Source organism: Malaclemys terrapin, chromosome 1 (assembly GCF_027887155.1).
Source record: "Malaclemys terrapin pileata isolate rMalTer1 chromosome 1, rMalTer1.hap1, whole genome shotgun sequence".
Taxonomy (NCBI): domain Eukaryota; kingdom Metazoa; phylum Chordata; order Testudines; family Emydidae; genus Malaclemys; species Malaclemys terrapin.
In genome coordinates, this window is record NC_071505.1 from 90,954,878 (window position 1) to 90,971,896 (window position 17,019).

At 46.3% G+C, this 17,019-nt stretch overlaps 2 protein-coding genes across 2 annotated transcripts in view; one reads left to right on the forward strand and one right to left on the reverse strand.

Annotated features, from left to right (window-relative positions):
• The window catches only part of ACO2 (aconitase 2), a 31,902-nt gene extending 30,011 nt beyond the window's left edge, over positions 1–1,891 (reverse strand). The window contains exon 1 of the mRNA XM_054030730.1: positions 1,826–1,891. Coding sequence (XP_053886705.1) covers positions 1,826–1,861 — 36 coding nt within the window. The 5' untranslated portion in view covers positions 1,862–1,891. The remainder of the gene's footprint in view (positions 1–1,825) is intronic.
• Positions 1,892–2,222: 331 nt separating this feature from the next.
• On the forward strand, positions 2,223–12,906 carry PHF5A (PHD finger protein 5A). Its single transcript, XM_054030765.1, has 4 exons — positions 2,223–2,347; positions 4,716–4,739; positions 6,975–7,141; positions 9,772–12,906. Exons 1-4 carry the CDS (start codon positions 2,296–2,298, stop codon positions 9,859–9,861), a joined length of 333 nt encoding a protein of 110 aa, XP_053886740.1. The 5' UTR covers positions 2,223–2,295; the 3' UTR covers positions 9,862–12,906.
• Positions 12,907–17,019: the final 4,113 nt, after the last annotated feature.

The window sequence follows — 17,019 nt, forward strand, 5'->3', positions numbered from 1 at the left end:
CCAAAAATACCTATGACTAAATCGTAGCCTTAGTGATTACCTTTAGCTTTGTTAGTATACAATATAACTGTTCATCCTTTTTAAAGAAATCTAGTTTAATCATCTTACTAGATAACCTCTGGGAACTGTGAATTCCATAGATCCAATACATTATATGCTAATTATTTCCTTATATTTCTTCTAAACTGACCTGCCATTCATTCCATCAGCTGACCCCTTGTTCTCACATGATGGATCTGTTCCTTATTTTTGTGCTGTCCTATTTATCTACAGTAAGAGCAATTTTTCCCCTGTTTTACGAAAGTAGTCATGTAGAAGCATTTTTAATCAGTGAAATTAGTTATTCCAGTTAGAAAAGGTTACTGAAGCAACATTTCAAATAATTTGACACATTATAAATCAAACTGCAGTTAGGACCCTTTATATTTTAAGCATAAAATTAATATACTCTTCTATAGTACCTCCACCTAAGATCAAACACTTACAAATATATAGTGAATTAAGATGACTACATCTTAAGAAGTACTATGGGTAAATTAATACTATTTTACAGATTAGGAAACTGAAGCAAAATAGGAAAAATGTTAGGGAAGGTCAGATAAAGTCTAAGGCAAAATGAGGAACAGAATTTAGATCTCCTGACTCCCAGTTCCATGCTTTAAATGAGGAGCATGTTTTTCCATGAACATTTTAGTTTTAAAAGAGAAAGTTACATCCATATACATGTCCTCAACAGAATAATGAGAAACTCTAGAGTTCTTAAATTACAGATTTAGACACAAAAATATGCCTGAAGTACAGGAATCAGATTGTATTGAAGTAATGTTGCAAGCTTGTATGAGTTTGAGAGATCATTACACATAGGGTATCTCTTCTAAAAAGTGTAAATTTATTCAAGTTCTAGTTGGATAGAACTTGGATGGGAAGGTGGATCTCTTTCTTCCCTCATTATGTCTCATTGCATAGTCCCTGTAATTACTGTATTTAGGCCTAAACATGTACATACACATTCTCCACTTGAAGTCTTGTATGCTAATGCTCCAGTGGCAACTGGTGATTTTCGAGAACAGGTAAACGGAAGTGTCAAGAGGTATAGTCCACTAGAGATGGTTTACATATACATTAATAAGAGTTGTATTTTATTTCACTATATCTCAAACAAGGGGAGAAAAGAAACAACAAAATTTAATCTGAGAAAAAAAATTATGATCACTTATTTCTAACAAGTCAATGCAGGTGCACAATGGCAACCACCCACCAGCCCTTGGCACAGATTGCAACCCAAATAACCTCTGCATGGCAGTCCCAGAGGCCCAGGTCAAATTGCAGCCCTAGCTGGGATGTGGGGGGAAGGTGGGTGAAGTTGGTTTAGTCACAGAAGTTTAAATCTAACACACACACACTGCAGAACACCCGAGGCCAGCACAGACAGGACCTGGCTCACTAGCCGCAGATTTGCAGTCTGCCTCCGAGGGGCTCGGCCCGACCCCTGTCCCCCACCTCGCAGTTCACCTTGTCCTCACCTTGAGCAAAGGCCACTGCCCAGCTCCCCCCGGGCGTGCGGAGGGAGCGCAGCCGGGGTGTCACCTCCCGACAGCGGAGTCTGGGCTGCCCCCGCCCTGCAGGGACCCCGCTCCCCAGTCGCTATGGGAACAGGGCCTGGGCAGGCGCGAGGGACACGCTGACCTACAGGGAGAACCAGGACGCCCCGCACTCAAACCGCCACCCCAAGCCTCCCACCTGCAGCCGGCTCCCACCGCCACGGGCCGCCCAACTGCACCCGGCTCCCCACCACCGCACCCCGCTCGCCTTGCGGCACTGTCACCTGCAGGCGAGTCGCCAGGACACAGTACGGCGCCATTTTGTTCACTGACAAAGATGATGTCGCATTCTAATTACGTCACGCGCAGCCTTTAAATAATGTCCGAAAGTGGGCGTGGCCTCTGGCGAAAAGGCGGGGCCAAGCCCCAGAGAGGGCGGGGCTCCGACAAGCGACTGAGCCTGTAGAAGGAGAGTGGGTGGGGTTTGCAGGTCCTGGAAGGAAAGTATCCCAAGCAGTGGGGACGCGTTATCCGGCTTAACAGAGGGGACTCTGGGGCGGTCTCGGGGGAGAAAGTCGTGGTCTAAGGGTGCTTTATGCACGCGGCTGTGGTGTGATTTAGCATTTGTCATTGGGAAGCTCGGGCAGCTTTGTGGGAGAAGATCACATAGACCCTGCCAGGACCTGGGGGTGAAAGGTCAAGGGTGAAAGGACTCAACGGTGACCGCGCGACTTAACTCGCGCGGTAACGAGAAATGGCCAAACATCATCCGGACCTGATCTTCTGCCGCAAGCAGGCGGGAGTGGGTGAGACCCGGATGTCCCTGGTTCCCTCTTTCCCGCGCCCGTTGGGTGGGGGATCCCGACACTGTCCAGGGTCACCTCGGCCTCCGCGCGGGGAGGGGCGGAGCGTCCCCCACACCCGATCCCGGCGGAGGGGGGAGGGGCACTTCGGCGAGCGAGTGGGGCCCGAGTGCGGGGGGTACGTTGGCAGCGGGTGGGAGGGGCACCAGTGAGGGGGAGGGGCACGTTGGGGGCGGGGGGCACGGGGCACCAGTGGGGGAGGAGGGGCACGTTGGCAATGGGGGGCACGGGACACCGTGGGGGGGGAGGGGAGGACGTTGGTACTGTGGTACCAGGATGAGTCTGGGAGTCAGAGGGACCCACGTTCTGTTTCTGGCTCTGCTACAGACTGGCTGTGTAAGCCTGGGAGGAATGTTTCTCACTCCCCCCCCCCCCTCCCCTTTATGAAGTGCTTTCTGGCTGGGAGGTGTCCTGTCAGTGCTGTGGGTTGTTACTAACGTTGGGGTGACTCCCACAAAAACGCATCCAAAACACTTTTTAGAAACAGCCTTGTCCTCCCATTTACCCCAGTCACCTGTCCTTCTCCAGGTAGGCCAGGGCTCTTGGCCTTGTGCCTCACCTGTGTGCTCCAGCATGCATGTTGTGTTCCCATATAACCTAATGCCTCACTCTGTGATTGCTAGCTTGTGACCTACAAAGAACATAAGGGTCTGTTATTGTAATTCTATATTTGTAGATTGTTTTCTACATTAGTTGCCTCTTAAGTGGCCGGTTTTAAATACTTTTAATTGCACCTCAATTATTAGAAAAATGAATATAATATCTACTTACTCAACAGACTAGTTTGTATGCTTAAGCAGTCATAGTTGCTCACGTTAGTGACCAAATATCTTTGCTCTTTACTCCTATTATCCTGGTAGTGCCAAGAGAACAAGTGGGAGAATATTTTATCATCAGAACTGCTGATTTCTTTCTAATTGTAGGGCCAAGTTCTGCCCTCAGTTAACTGTGCAATAGATGGTGTAACTGAGGACAGAAGTTGATTTGCTAAATCTATATAGTGGTGATGGGGCATGAGAGAGAAAGAGACTAGCTTGATTCTTGGATCTAGAGCTGGCTGACTCAGGAAAAAAAAATCTTTGCTTGCAAGTGCAAATTTGAACTGTTCTTGTTGAGACAAGGGAAACATGGAAACCTGGGTGCTGTTTTTAAAGAATCATTTTTCAGCGTAGAACTGTACTTTTATGGTGAGAGGCCTCACTCTATCTGAGATCTACTCTTCCAGCCTGGTGGGTATCTATCTGCTCAGAGGTGACTGAGTCTTTGCTGTGGTGGTCACTAGGGTATACAACTCTCTATAGCTTGATACTTACTGTAGTCATCTACTAGTGAGACAAGGTGGGTGAGGTAATATATTTTATTGGACCAACTTCTGTAGGGGGGAGGGATAGCTCAGTGGTTTGAGCATTGGCCTGCTAAACCCAGGGTTGTGAGTTCAATCCTTGAGGGGGCCACTTGGGGATCTGGGGCAAAATCAGTACTTGGTCCTGCTAGTGAAGGCAGGGGGCTGGACTTGATGACCTTTCAAGGTCCCTTCCAGTTCTAGGAGATGGGATATCTCCATTATTCTTCTTCTTTGGTGAGAGAGACAAGCTTTTGAGCTTACACAGAGCTCTGCTTAAGGAGAAGAAGAGCTCTCACCAACAGAAGTTGGTCCAATAAAAGATATTACCTCACCCACCTGGTCTCTCTAATATCCTGGGACCAACATGGCTCCAAGAACACTGCATACATTCATCTACGGTATTTATTTATTTATTTTAAAATCTTATAGACAAATGGTAATACTTTTTTCAATTAATTCAAATAACATCCTGAACATGACCTGAATATGCTAGTAGCCTTCAAAATCAAACATAGACTTCAAACAAAATATTTGAAAATAATTTCATCTCTGAAAACCTCATCCAGCTCCCATTAATGCAATGGAAAGTTTCTGCCATAGCCTGTGTATTGGGCTCTGTTATTTCCCTGCTCTTGCTAATAATACCTGAAGCAGTGTAGCGAATGCAGCGCTGTGCTGGAAGTGTGAATGGTGGCATTGAATGCCTCATGGGGAACATTGAACTCTACGCTCTGATCTTGGCAAATGTATGTCTAGAAGGATGTTTACTGTTTACTATTAAAATGTATGTATTTGCTATGTTAAGGCTGCCGTTGTACTTTGTTAAATTAGTTTAGATTTTAAACAGATTTTTTTAAAAAAACATTAATTCACTTTTAAATTGCAGTTCACCTATTTAAAACAAAAGTTTTATTTGAATTGTCTCTGTCAAAAATAATTTTCTTTTTTCTGCTTTACTTATTGCAGCTATTGGAAGACTGTGTGAAAAATGTAAGTATAACATCTGCTTGTGGTGTTTTGTGAGAGCATTGTTGTGGTTAGAGTACACAGCTAGGATTTAGCCTGGATTTTGTTTCCAGCTGTGCCACTGATTTTTTTTTGTGTGTGTAAGCTTGGACAAATCACTCTTTGAAATGGGAAAACCCACATGGGTGTTGTGAGGTTAAGTTGATGAATATGTGGAAAGCACTTTGAGAGGCTTACGTGGAAGATGCCATACAAGCACAAAGCATTACGGTATGTGTCATGGAAAAGTACAGGGAGAGGGTCCTACCTGTGGATAAAAAAACAGTTTTGTGGCCAGAGTTTAAGGAACTGGGGTTGTACTGATCAGTTCATGATGATCCACTTGTATTGCAAAAAGATAACTTGGTAATTTAAAAAAGAAAAAAATCCATTTTCCAAAAATGCCTGTTACACAATTGGATAAAGGCTCAAGTCATAATTCTGAGTGTGGGAAATACACAGCAAAAACTATCTGAAGCTAGGACATGTGAAGAGACACAGAACTAAATACATTCTTCTCCTACCATAAAAGAGGAGACTTGGGAGAATGAGAGGGTATGATCGGTCCTTTCATGGGCACAGTATAAATGAAATAAGGGTGTTAGCCTGTGTCTCAGAAAACAGTGGGAAAAGGAGCAAAGGAGGGAGAAATTTAGGGCATGGCTACACTTGCAAGTTAGAGCGCATTAAAGCAGCCCCGGGCACCCTAACTCCTGACGTATCCACACTGGCAAGGCACTTAGAGCGCCTGAACTCTGCAGCTGGAGCACTCCTGGTAATCCATCTCCATGAGAAGCATAAAGCTTGCTGCACCCTGGCTGAAATGCCGACGTGATGCATTACTGCACTGTGATTGGCCTCCGGAAATGTCTCATAATCTCCTGAAGTCAAGTGGCCGCTCTTCTCATTGTTTTGAACTTGGCTGCAGACATGCAGATATTCCCTTTTAAAGCTCCATTACTGACCGCCAGCATGCTTATCTGCTCTGGGACAAAGCAAACCATTACATGCTGCTTGTGTGTGTGTGTGTGTGTGTGAGAGGCGGGGGGAGGGGGAGGTCTGCTGCTCTCTGAACTTACAAGACAGCATGCTGACACACTCTCTGCCCCCTAAAACACTGTCTCTCCCCCCACATACACACAACACACTCCCTGTCACACACCACCACCCCCAATTTGAAGCACATTGCAGCCATTTGCACACTGGTGTAGATCCACAATGCACTGCTCTTTGTGGCGTTGTAAGAGCTGCTAATGTGGCCATGCCCGTGTGCTTGCAGCTGACAGTGTAAACACATGGCAGCGTTTTCCCTGCTGCGGTCTCCAAAGGCTGATTTAATTCCCAACGCTCTACATCTGCAAGTGTAGCCAAGCCCTTAGTCTGACATTAGGGAAGCGTTTTACGAGTATATGGTCAGTGGAATAGATTCCACAGGAAGTAGTTGAAGCCTCATCACTATGGAGATAAGAATCCTTAGTGGCGGTAGGGATTAGATGACTCAAGGGGACTGGTAATAGGATATGAACCTTTCAGCTCTTGGTCATTGATTTGGATATAGTCCAGGACACTACAGACTGTCACTGGCATCTGATGACTATATGGCATCTGTGAAATTAATTGTTAGGTTTCATTCAATTCTTTGTGAGGTTTCCACATCACAAAAATTGTTGTGGCTGTCTACACAAATTCGCCCTCTTTTTGGCCCTCTCAGAAGTCAAGGATCATGAAGACTGAACCTCCCTTTTCATCCTTTGGAGGTAGTACTCTAGTCTCATGTTTATGTGGTGGTGTGTGAGAAGCTTGCACTGCTGCTGCCCATATTCTACCTCTCCTGTAGTTAAAAGACTGTCTGGTGCTGTCAGTTCAGCAAATTCTCACAAGTGCTAAATTTCGTCAGAAAGTTTAACGACACAGTGGTGGGATGATGTAATGAAGAGTTTTGTAAAATGCTGGCTGAGCAGAGTGCTGGCCCTCATCTCTGATTCTGATTGCAAAGCAAAAAGACTCGAAAATGAAGTTTTGCAAGATACTGGCTCTTCTACTTGCTCATTCACTTCAGAGAAGTAAAATGGCTTTCATATGTCAGCAAGAAGGAATTTCCAAGCTCAGTCCCACTATTTTAGAGTGTATGGGGGACTTGTTTGGATAGGGAGCTATCCCCTCTCGGTGGGAATGGTGGAGAAGGAAACTCTTTAGCTAAGGACTGTGCTCTATTTGTAGGTGATGGTAAATGCGTGATCTGTGACTCATATGTGCGACCCTGCACACTTGTGCGCATATGTGACGAGTGTAACTATGGGTCGTACCAAGGCCGCTGTGTGATCTGCGGAGGTCCAGGAGTCTCTGATGCCTATTACTGCAAGGAGTGCACCATCCAGGAGAAAGATGTAAGTTGGACACAGTGCCTCAAGGTTGTCTTTCTGTCTCTTGTTGAACAGATGTGGTTTTTATTTAACAGTCATGCTTATCTTTAAAGGCAGCTGTGGTCTTGTGGAATGAGCATGGAGCTGCGACTTGGGACACCTGAGCTCTAGTACCAACTCTGCCACTAGCTTGCTATGTTACCACGAGGAAGTCACTTCACCTCTCTTTTATGCATCTGGGGATAGTGGTGCTTACCCACCTTTGTAAAATGCTGTGAGATCTACAAATAAGCCCTGTGATATTTCTCTCGTGCCTTTCATCCCACAGGACTGAAAAATAGTTTACAAACTGCATGTATGTGATTCACTTCATCCATACATTGCCTGTAACATTACCACTTAAGATGTTCTCTTACTAGGTCTCACAAGCTAAGCTTTATCAGGGTCAGGTCACTAGCTTAGAAATTCTCAAATGCTGCAAAAAGCATGTGACTACTCCAGTCAACACTGAATCAATGGCCCTGTGTATGTGTGGTGCTGTAGGACATCCAGTACTGCTGGTGTTTTCCTCTGGGTTAGACGAAAAACAAAAGTCATGGGCCACTTGTAGCCATTAAAATCCCGTGGGGGGGTTCATAAGAATATGGGTTATGGCTCTGGTGTCTTGACCAAATTCCAACTCCGGTAATTGCACTCTACAGACCTAAAACTCCCTTTCCCATTTTATTTGGATATGAATTTTTCACTGCTGTGGGGTGTTATGTACTGTTGGTAAACGTATTCCAACCTAGAAGTGGCCTCTTTCTAGTGGTCCTGTTCCCTTATGTTTCTGTAGCAGGGTCCTATAGTGCTTAATGACAGTGGTGTGAGAATGATCTCTGCACACAGGAACACAGCCACCTTTGAGGTGAAACATGGCAGTATAACCGTGTACAGCAGCACTACATCCAGTTAGAGCAGGATGTGAATGAATGAAATGAAACAGCAGGTGGAACTTAGAGACAGAATGCAGTGATTAAAGGTGGACACCCATTTCCTGTGGAAAAGTGTCTTGAGGGGTTTTTTTTAAATGAACACGAATGATCAGGACCACAGTACTGCTTCTGCAGACAGAGCTCTGTGTCTAAAGCTTTAACACTCCCTTAGTTTAGTCAAATGAGTTAATCTTACTTTCCCAAATGCTCTACATTCAGCCCCAGACAGAGTCAAGAGGAACGTACTTCCATTAGAATGTGAAGCAAGAAAGCAAAAAATGGATGAGACGGGCTGGAGGGAACATCCTTCATGTAAAGGGGCAAAGGTGCCTGGTTCCTGTTTCGTGGGGGGCTCTGGTTCCACACATGCCCCATTTGGGGCTACAGGCCAGGGTCATGCCATGTCATCCTGGCAAGCTGTGGGTTGCAGGGAGGGTTTCTTTCTTGGGGATAGAAGTATGAGCATGTGCCAAATCCTTTTGAGGGGGTGGAGGAATGAACAGACACCTGTAATGAAGCTGCCAGGTTTATCACAGATGCCCTAAATTGTGGGAGGGAAGGTTTGGAAGGGCCCCACCTTGGAGGTTCAAAGTGAAACCACAAGACAAGAGCTAGAGGCTGGTTGGTGTAGGCATATATTTGGGTGTGGTGGGAAGGGAGAGGAGAGAGTGATTTAATTTTTTCCCCTCTTCTATCTCTGCTATCCTGCCCATCCCACCTCTTCTTTTCTCCCCCATAACAGCAAGTTTTGGTGCCGCAGCTTGGGTGCGGTCTCTGCAGTGGATGACATCTGCCCAAAGGCTTTCTCGTCTAATCCACTCAGGATTACGCAACAACCAGGGACACGTGTGCCAATGCCCACTGGGCCCCTCAGCACAGCACAGATGCCAACTCCAGCAGCAGCATTTTGCCCTCAAGAGGCGCACAGATGCCAGGCTGAGTGACCCATGGGCAAACGTTCTCTGGCGTGCACATGCACATGTCCCATCTCCCATTATCAGGGAGGGTTTTGGCTCATGTTCTGATTTGTATTTAAATTTTTCCATCTCCAATAACTCACAGCTGCACCCTTGATTTATTCTCCCTAACTTGCTCCATTTATGTCTGGCTTTCCCTCCAGCTGGTAGGACTGGGATATGGAGGCCTCCCCACGTACGCTTGCTATGAGTACCCTTGTACCTGCAAAATGGGCATGTGACCTTTACAGTGAATCAAGTTCTATTCTGATGTGTCTAAAGTGTGGGGAATCTGGGAGTTGCTTTGGCTGCAGGAACTGAGGGCACAAGGAATATGTGTTGACACCTAATGGAAGTAGGTTCCTCTTAACTCAGGGTGGGGAAAGGTTGTTCCCCTTGCCCCCATAAGTCATGTCATAAGTCAGCTTAGAAGGATCCAGTCTCGGGGCACTATACATCTCTTTCATTAAAGTGATTATATTATTCAAACTGTTCTCCATGCTCCCCTGAGGAAGAGAATGCCCTAGTTAGTGTTAGCAAGGCTTCCCTCCTCCCCTCCACTTTCTCAGTTTTGATGGCTGGAGCCAATGGAGTAGAAGGGAAGTGTGCCTGCATGGGTGTTTCCAGGAGGTGTTTTTTGGGGTGGAAGATAGTGGTCACTCTTCATACCCCACTCGAGCCTGTTCTGCTCTAACCATGTCCTTTTCTCTCTGCATGTTTCCAGAGGGATGGCTGCCCTAAGATAGTCAATCTGGGCAGTTCCAAGACGGATCTCTTTTACGAGCGCAAGAAGTACGGCTTCAAGAAGAGGTGATCGGCCCTTGGTGCTGCTGTACCTGCTGCAGGGTTGGGGAAAGGGTCTTAAAGCATCTCTGGACTTCACTGTTATTGAGAACCAATTAATCTTCTCTAAAATGTTACAAATTAAACTATGTGTGGGGGTGGGGGAAGAAACAAAATCAACTGGGGATTGGAACCTGATAATAGCTGAGAACTGCAGATGGCAAAAGCAGGCTACTGACTCTTGCCATCTCCCAAGCGTGGCTACTGTCTGCCATATGGCTCTGCAAAATGCCTGGTGGGCAAGTACTTACATTCTAAGGGGATCTGCTCTCCTATCAAGGTGTAGCACTGTTTTTACACGTCTTGCCCACTTTCGGAATCGGGGGATCACTTGTAGTCCTCCTTTCCATGCTCTCCCTCTCAGTTGATAAGAAGTCTTCTCCCCTGGCCTCACCCCCAAAGTCTGAGGAATGAGTTCAGATTGCTGACCCACCAGAAATCTCTGTGTATTATACAGGGAGGCTAGCATGCTCATGACTGATGCCCTTTTCATATGAGCACAACAATTACATGTCCCTATGTTTTCTTCAACCGATTAACCGAAGGCCCTTTCTGTAACTACCTCTGCAAAATGTAAACCAATAAAGTTTGTTTTTTTTTTTCTTTTTCTAACAAGGATTTCTCTCTAGTTCATCTCACCCATCGTCCTCCCAGAGTTTCCTTTTGTAAGGTGATTGGGACACTAAGAACTTAAGAGTTGCCAAACTAGAAATTAACAATGAGCCATCTGTTCTCTGACAATGGCCAGTCATGGCTATGCTGACCTCTCTGTGAGATGCTTTGGGGAAGGACCGCTGTTTGCTTTCTCACACCAGCCATTGATAATTTTATGTCCTGAAGCAGGAGGACGGCTCGCTTTGTGTAACCCTTGCCTTTGCTAATGTGTCTGGATGTTGTTTCACCATGCAAACATCCAATCCCTTTCTAAAACCTCCTGAGCTGCTTGACTCTATCCTGCTGCAGGAAGTTAGAACCTTCTGTGCTGTAGCTGGAAACCAGCTATTATATTCCAGACTAATAGCCATATACTGAAAACTAGAGCCTGCTTGTTTGCTGAATACCACCAGAGGCTGTGGACTGCTCAGCACAGATCTGGGGAAGGAGATACAGCTCATGTAGAGATTGTACACACCTTCCCCTTCCCTCCTGACCAGGAGTTTGCAATCATGTTAACTTCTAAGGAGCTGCTTTGGTGAGCAGGAGGGGCAGAGAGAAACTAAGCTGGATTTGGGGTACAGTAGAATTTCCCACTTGTGGTCTAGGGTCCCAACAAAGATGTAGTTTGGGATGCAGAGTGTTCACATCTGAGCCTGTTGGCACAGCTAGCAGTACCATCCAGGCAGGGATCGCTATAGAGAGACGAGGAATTTCCCTTCCTTTTCCCCCATACAGCTGTGCTTGCTGTTGCCTCAGCACTCCCAGTCTCGCTACTGCTGTAGGAATCAAGGGCTTATAGTTTAAGATCAGAACTTTGATTACTGGGTATGTAGCTCCATGTTCTGGCAGCTGTGAAAGAGTTAAACTGCCTTATCTAGTGGTTCTCATCCATTGGTCGAGTGGAGGGAGAGGGTTGCTTTTCTCCTTGGCCTTGTCTACACAGGCAACTTAGGAGAAGCCTTCTACTGCCACTAGTGTGTGTAGCCTAGGTCAGTGGCAGTGCCAGACCGCAAGGATGGGAGATTGCCCTAAAACTGCTAGTGTAGATGAGGCCCTCCCTTGTGAAGCAGAGCAAGAGATACAGAAGGGTAGCACTGCAGTGAAGATTCAGTCTTTCTTATGTGATTACTTGTCTTGTGTTCATTAGTTTCTAATCCCCCAGACAGGGACCCTAGAAAAGACAGGCTCTCTGAAACAGATTCTATGCGATGAGAACTGTGAGGTTAATTGCAGGGTCTTTAAAAAAAAAAAAAATTAAAACTCAGTGAAATGAGTAGAAAGTGCTTGCCTTGACAGCTGTGAAGATCAAAGTCCTTTCTTTAAGCCCAGAACCGGTTCAGCAAGGGCACTGGCAGGACAAGCTTCCCCCACATGCTGCCGTCCTGTTGTGCCGCAGTCCTGCCCTGGAGGGGCCTCTGGCAGGACTTCAGAAAGTAGTTCAGTCTCAAATGGCCTAATTCAGAGGTTCCCAAACTGATCTGTGGGATGGTTGGTGGGTGTCTGCAGAGAACAGTGTGGTCTTATAATGGCACTCATCACTATAGTAGTTGAACAACTAGGAGGCACACTGCTAAACTGAATTAAAGGAAGCTAAATATGCATGCCTGGTATTCCTTTTCCACATATGTCATTGCTGTAATTACCACAGGGGTGCTATGCTTCTGTAAATGGAAGAAGAGGTTTCTGCAAGAAAATCCCTGTATTTACAATCTCCACACTAGAAAAAACTGGAGAATTCCTGGCCTATTCAATACTTAGCCTCTCTGCTCACAGTGCTAATGAAGTGTTTATAGTGTTCTGGGACATGGACACATATCCTGAGTCCTCTTTCCCCACTCCCCCGTACATGCACAATGTCACCTCATTTCATATCCGTTACCAAAAAGGGGTCATAACTTTTGGTTACAAATAAGCTGGGACAGGGTCATATTGGATGGGTAAATGGCTCTAAAACCCAGCCCTAGTCCCGTGAATCATTTGGTCCACTGCTTGACAGCCCCTCTGAACCTGAAATGTTGCTGCCTTTAAAAATTGGATGTTGGCAAATGTCTAGATTGTATTAGTGTGCTCTCTCTCTGAGTGTTGGCTACAGGGATCAGATTTTAACTATCTGAAATTTTACTTAATAGGAGCAGCCATGTTTTTGTTCTTTATGGTGCTTGGTGGGAACTTTTTGTTGACATGTTCAAATTAGCAAATGTTTTCATTTCTAAGGCAGGAAAGAATTTCTGATTTCCTTTGGGTTTAGTTAAGTGTCATGTGACTTGAAAGTAAAGAATGTTCCTGGTATGGAAGTGTTAATTATGCCCAATTATACCCTGACTGACCTTCCTTGGCATTAAACAACCTAGCAAAACTAGCTTTGTTCTGGCAACCTGGAGATTCCTTCCCTCTTGTGCATGTGTCTGATTCAATAGTTCTCCTTTGTCGTAATAGCCAAGTAGTCAAGAATGCATAAATGGATCCTTAGGACAGAATTCCACTCTCTCTTTCTCCCTGTGGGTGTATTCACCTCTGGATAATTAAAGGAACATAGTCAAGAGAGAAATATTTTAAGAGTCCTTATGTGCTATTAGTAACATCTTATTAAAACTAAAACAGAATTTCAGAAATGTAATTGGCTTTTTTTTATTAATGATACTGAACCTAGGCTGGTCAGTTTCATTTCCTGATGCTTGGCTGGCAGGATGATTTTGTTTGAAGCAAAGCAATGGAATGTTTAAATTCTTAATGCACTCTTTTAATTGAATTGCTGTTAAATGAAAAGTAATGGAGATATTTCTGTTCATTATAGGTTTCATAATTTTCCCAATGGCCACCCATTTTCAACCTATCCCCCCCCAAAACAAACAAACAAACAAACAAACCACATATGCTGCACATTTTTTTTGGAGGGAGGGGAGAAGAATTAGTAGCCATGCCTACTGCAGTGTAGTATCCAACACTAACTGCCACAACAGATTTTCAAGATACACTCTTGACTGAGTTCATTCAGTCGTCTTTGACTGCAGAGATGGTGGCTGGAAGGAGAGGGTTGTGAGGAAAAGGGGGTGAAGTGTAAAGGATCCATAGAAAGATCCTGGGGAACACAGAGTATCCTCGTGAAAGCAGTGTTGGGGATGAATATTTTTTTGCAATAGCCACTGGGGAGAGCAATTTAACCTGAAAGAATTACAACTGTTTCAAAAGGATTTATAGTCTTTTGTAGTCTGAAGCTCTGAGATGATTCAAAAATAAGTAACTCCACGCAAGTTAAGAGGATCCAATAATGAGGTTACATATTAATCTACTATGCTACCTTTTCTGGGGGATTCTTTAGGATGAAAGGAAAATGGGAACAGATTAATTGGGCCAGACCTTTGGCCAATCTAGTCAATTACCTTTTCTCTCCTAATGGAGACGCTGGTGGTTAATTATCTAAAAGACTGGTGCATGCTCTCTTTCTCTCTCGCTGACTTATCATCCATTTGTGTTCAGTCTGAACCCAACTGTCCTGAAGGCAAAGCTTGCAGAAGATGGAAGCAGGCTATTTTCAGTAGCGGTTCACATTTCTGGAGTTTATTCCCCCAAGAAATGTCTCTTACATAGATGCATCTAGAACACTTTGCAAGACACGTTTTTATTCAGAATCCTGGGCGGTAAAGGTATGTCTACATTTCAATAAAACACCCATGACTAGCCTGGGTCAATTGACTTGGGCTCACAGGACTCGGGCCCCAGGGCTATAAAATTGCAGTGTAGACATTTGGGCTTGGGCTAAAGCCTGGGTTCTCAGACCCTACTCTGCAATTTTATAGCTCCATAGCCTGAGCCCTGCAAGCTCAAGTCAGCTGACCCTGGCCAGCTGCAGGTGTTTTATTGTAGTGTAGACATACCCTTAGGTTGGTAATTGGCTATATTTTTTCCTGTTCTCAGTGCTTAAAGTTAAGGGCCTGCAGGAGCTTATTGTGTATTTGTTCTTGTTATTTGGAATTGATAACAGTTCCCAATTTAAAACATAGAAAGTGGGGCCAGTGCAATAGTGAGTGGTGCCCTATAAATGCATATAAATAGCACTGCTTCTGCATCAAATCCCCTATAACATGCCTTATTGTGCAGTGCTACGTTATGGAGAATATGCCTTCCTGACCCTAGCTGGTAATTGGCTTCAACCTGGAAGCAGCAGGGCCATAACTCTTAGTAATATATTCTATCATTTTCAAGAAAATAATATTCACTACATCAAGAACAAGCCCTTGTGCTGATGCTCACTAATGTCACTGCAGCACCTCTTCTCAGGGTCTAACCCGTTTTGAAAAGGGTAAATATATGGTATGTCATAGTGCAACTAGTAGATGATGCATCAATTGGAGTTCAAATAGTTTTACCAAGCTCTGCACTGCCTTCCTCCCCAGGCTGGGACTGGGGCCAGGAGCTGCCGAGGCTAGGGCAGTCTTAGGTAATCGTTTATCTTGCTTGCGCTTAAGGTGACCCCTGCCTACTTGACCTAGATAAACCTTAAAACAATATAGCTGTTCATCTCCACAAGGAGGGCTTGGACACACAAGGCCCCATTGTAAGGCCTCCTAGAACCTTTGAATAGAAAACTACCCCTCCCAGCAGCCTCTGCTCCGTGGCTGAGACGGCCCTGCTCGCACACGCCCTCTTCAGCTGACTGGTTGACGCAACAGACCAATCCGGAGGTGCCTCCTAACCTTGCCAGCCAATGGGGAGGCTGTTGCTAACACGCCGCTGTTATTTTTAGCACAGTCTGCTCTCGTGTGCACCTTGCAGGTTGCTCGCAGTGTGTCAATGCCTGCGCCTGAAGTGGTGATGATGAAGTCAATGCGCAAGCGCGTTGGGGGAAAAATAGTCCCTGAGCTGGGCGTTGCAACCAGAGGCTTAGAGGAGGGAAATGCGTCCCAGCGGGCAGTTAAAGTCACAGCCCTGCCTCGAGGTGCGGGGGGGCTGCTGGTTTAAAAGGCTCTTGGCCTCCTGGTCCCGTGTCATGGGGTGTAACACTGCGCCAACAAGGATCCTGGCTGCAGGCCTTCGCCTCAGTGCGAACAGCGCTGTGAAGCGAAGCGAAGCGAAGCGAGGGGAGGTGGCGGCGCGTTGCAGATCGTCCCTCCCTCGCTCCCCGTCCGAACACGCGCTAGCGGCTGCCCGGCTAATGCCTGTGAACCGGACACGGCGCGGGGGCTCCCCTGGGGAGAGGGGCGCTGGGTGTCTGGGCGAGAGGGGTGTGCACGGGCGGGCGGGCGCTGCTGCTAGCGCAGCCTGCATTCGTCTTGCCTTGATGTCACCCACCGCTCCTTAGCAGCGTGGGGGCACCCTCAGCTAGTCCCGTCTGCGTACCCAACCAGCCGGTGCACACCCACGCGTGTCCCACTCCTAACCGAGCCAGTCAACAGCCCAGGACTCGCGGGGAGATCTGCAGTGGCAGGATCAGGAGGAGACTGGAAAATGGGGTTTCTATTGAGCAGCGTGGGGGGAACCGTTGTAACACAGCTATCTTCTCACAGCTGATGGGGGGACCTTTTTTTTTTTTTTGCCCAGCACCCTGTGGAATGGTCAGGAGAGGGGATTTCTATCAACCACCTTTTAAAAGAGGGTTGTTTTTACCCCTTCAATTGAACAGATTTGATGCTGAGATTGTATCCTGGGTTTAACTCGTTTCTTTCGGAGTGTGACTGCATTTGTTCAAAGAGCCTTTCTTCTGCTTTGAGGTCATTTTTGAAGCGATTCCTCGCTCTCCATCAAAGAGATGGATGTCTACGATGATTAGCCACCCTTTAAAACACACACAAACCCCATTAACACCATTCGCTGTAGCTGCTGCTGGGAGACGTCAGATAATGATGCATGTGGGATAAAAGAAAAATCTTATCGGTTTTTTCCCTCCCTTTTGATGCTCTTGCTCTGTCCCAAGTCTTGAAGCGATAAGGAGCTTGGGGAAATCTCAGGTCAATCCAGCCTGGCTATTTGATCCCTTCCAAATCCCTCCGTGCCCCTTTCTCGTCTCTTAAACCGGTGCACACGCCACAGCGTTACAAACCACTCCACAAACTGCAAAAACAGCCAGCTGAGCTGCCCCTGGTTTGCAACACTGTCCTATCGCATAGCTGCCTAGCCAAAGATGATCCCGATCCACCATGAACAGACCACGATAGGGAAAGAGAGGGGAAAAAAAGCTCCAAGCTTTAGCAAAGTCGCAACCTGGAGCAGGGGAGAGAAAAGACAGTCACACACACACAGGTTATTGCCCCAGGGCGATCCGCGCAGGGACTCCCTCCTGGAGAAGGCGCGAGGCGGTTAATGGCTGGGGACGGGCATGGACAAAAGGGTTAATTTCCAGCGAGGGTTTGGGGAAGTAGTTCCGGCTCTCCCTTCTCCCCCACCCCCTTGTCCTTTGCAGGGCGCGTCACGCTGGGTGTGGAAGAGGAGATCCTTGCGCAGGGTTGCTAAGGGTGAAACTTTTCATTTACTTTGC

Excerpts from the sequence above, each read along its gene's own strand:
- PHF5A (XM_054030765.1), top strand. The coding sequence starts at position 2,296 with ATGGCCAAACATCATCCGGACCTGATCTTCTGCCGCAAGCAGGCGGGA. Across the intron at positions 2,348-4,715 it reads CCGCAAGCAGGCGGGAGTGG|CTATTGGAAGACTGTGTGAA; the intron begins GTGAGACCCGGA and ends TACTTATTGCAG. Across the intron at positions 4,740-6,974 it reads TGGAAGACTGTGTGAAAAAT|GTGATGGTAAATGCGTGATC; the intron begins GTAAGTATAACA and ends CTCTATTTGTAG.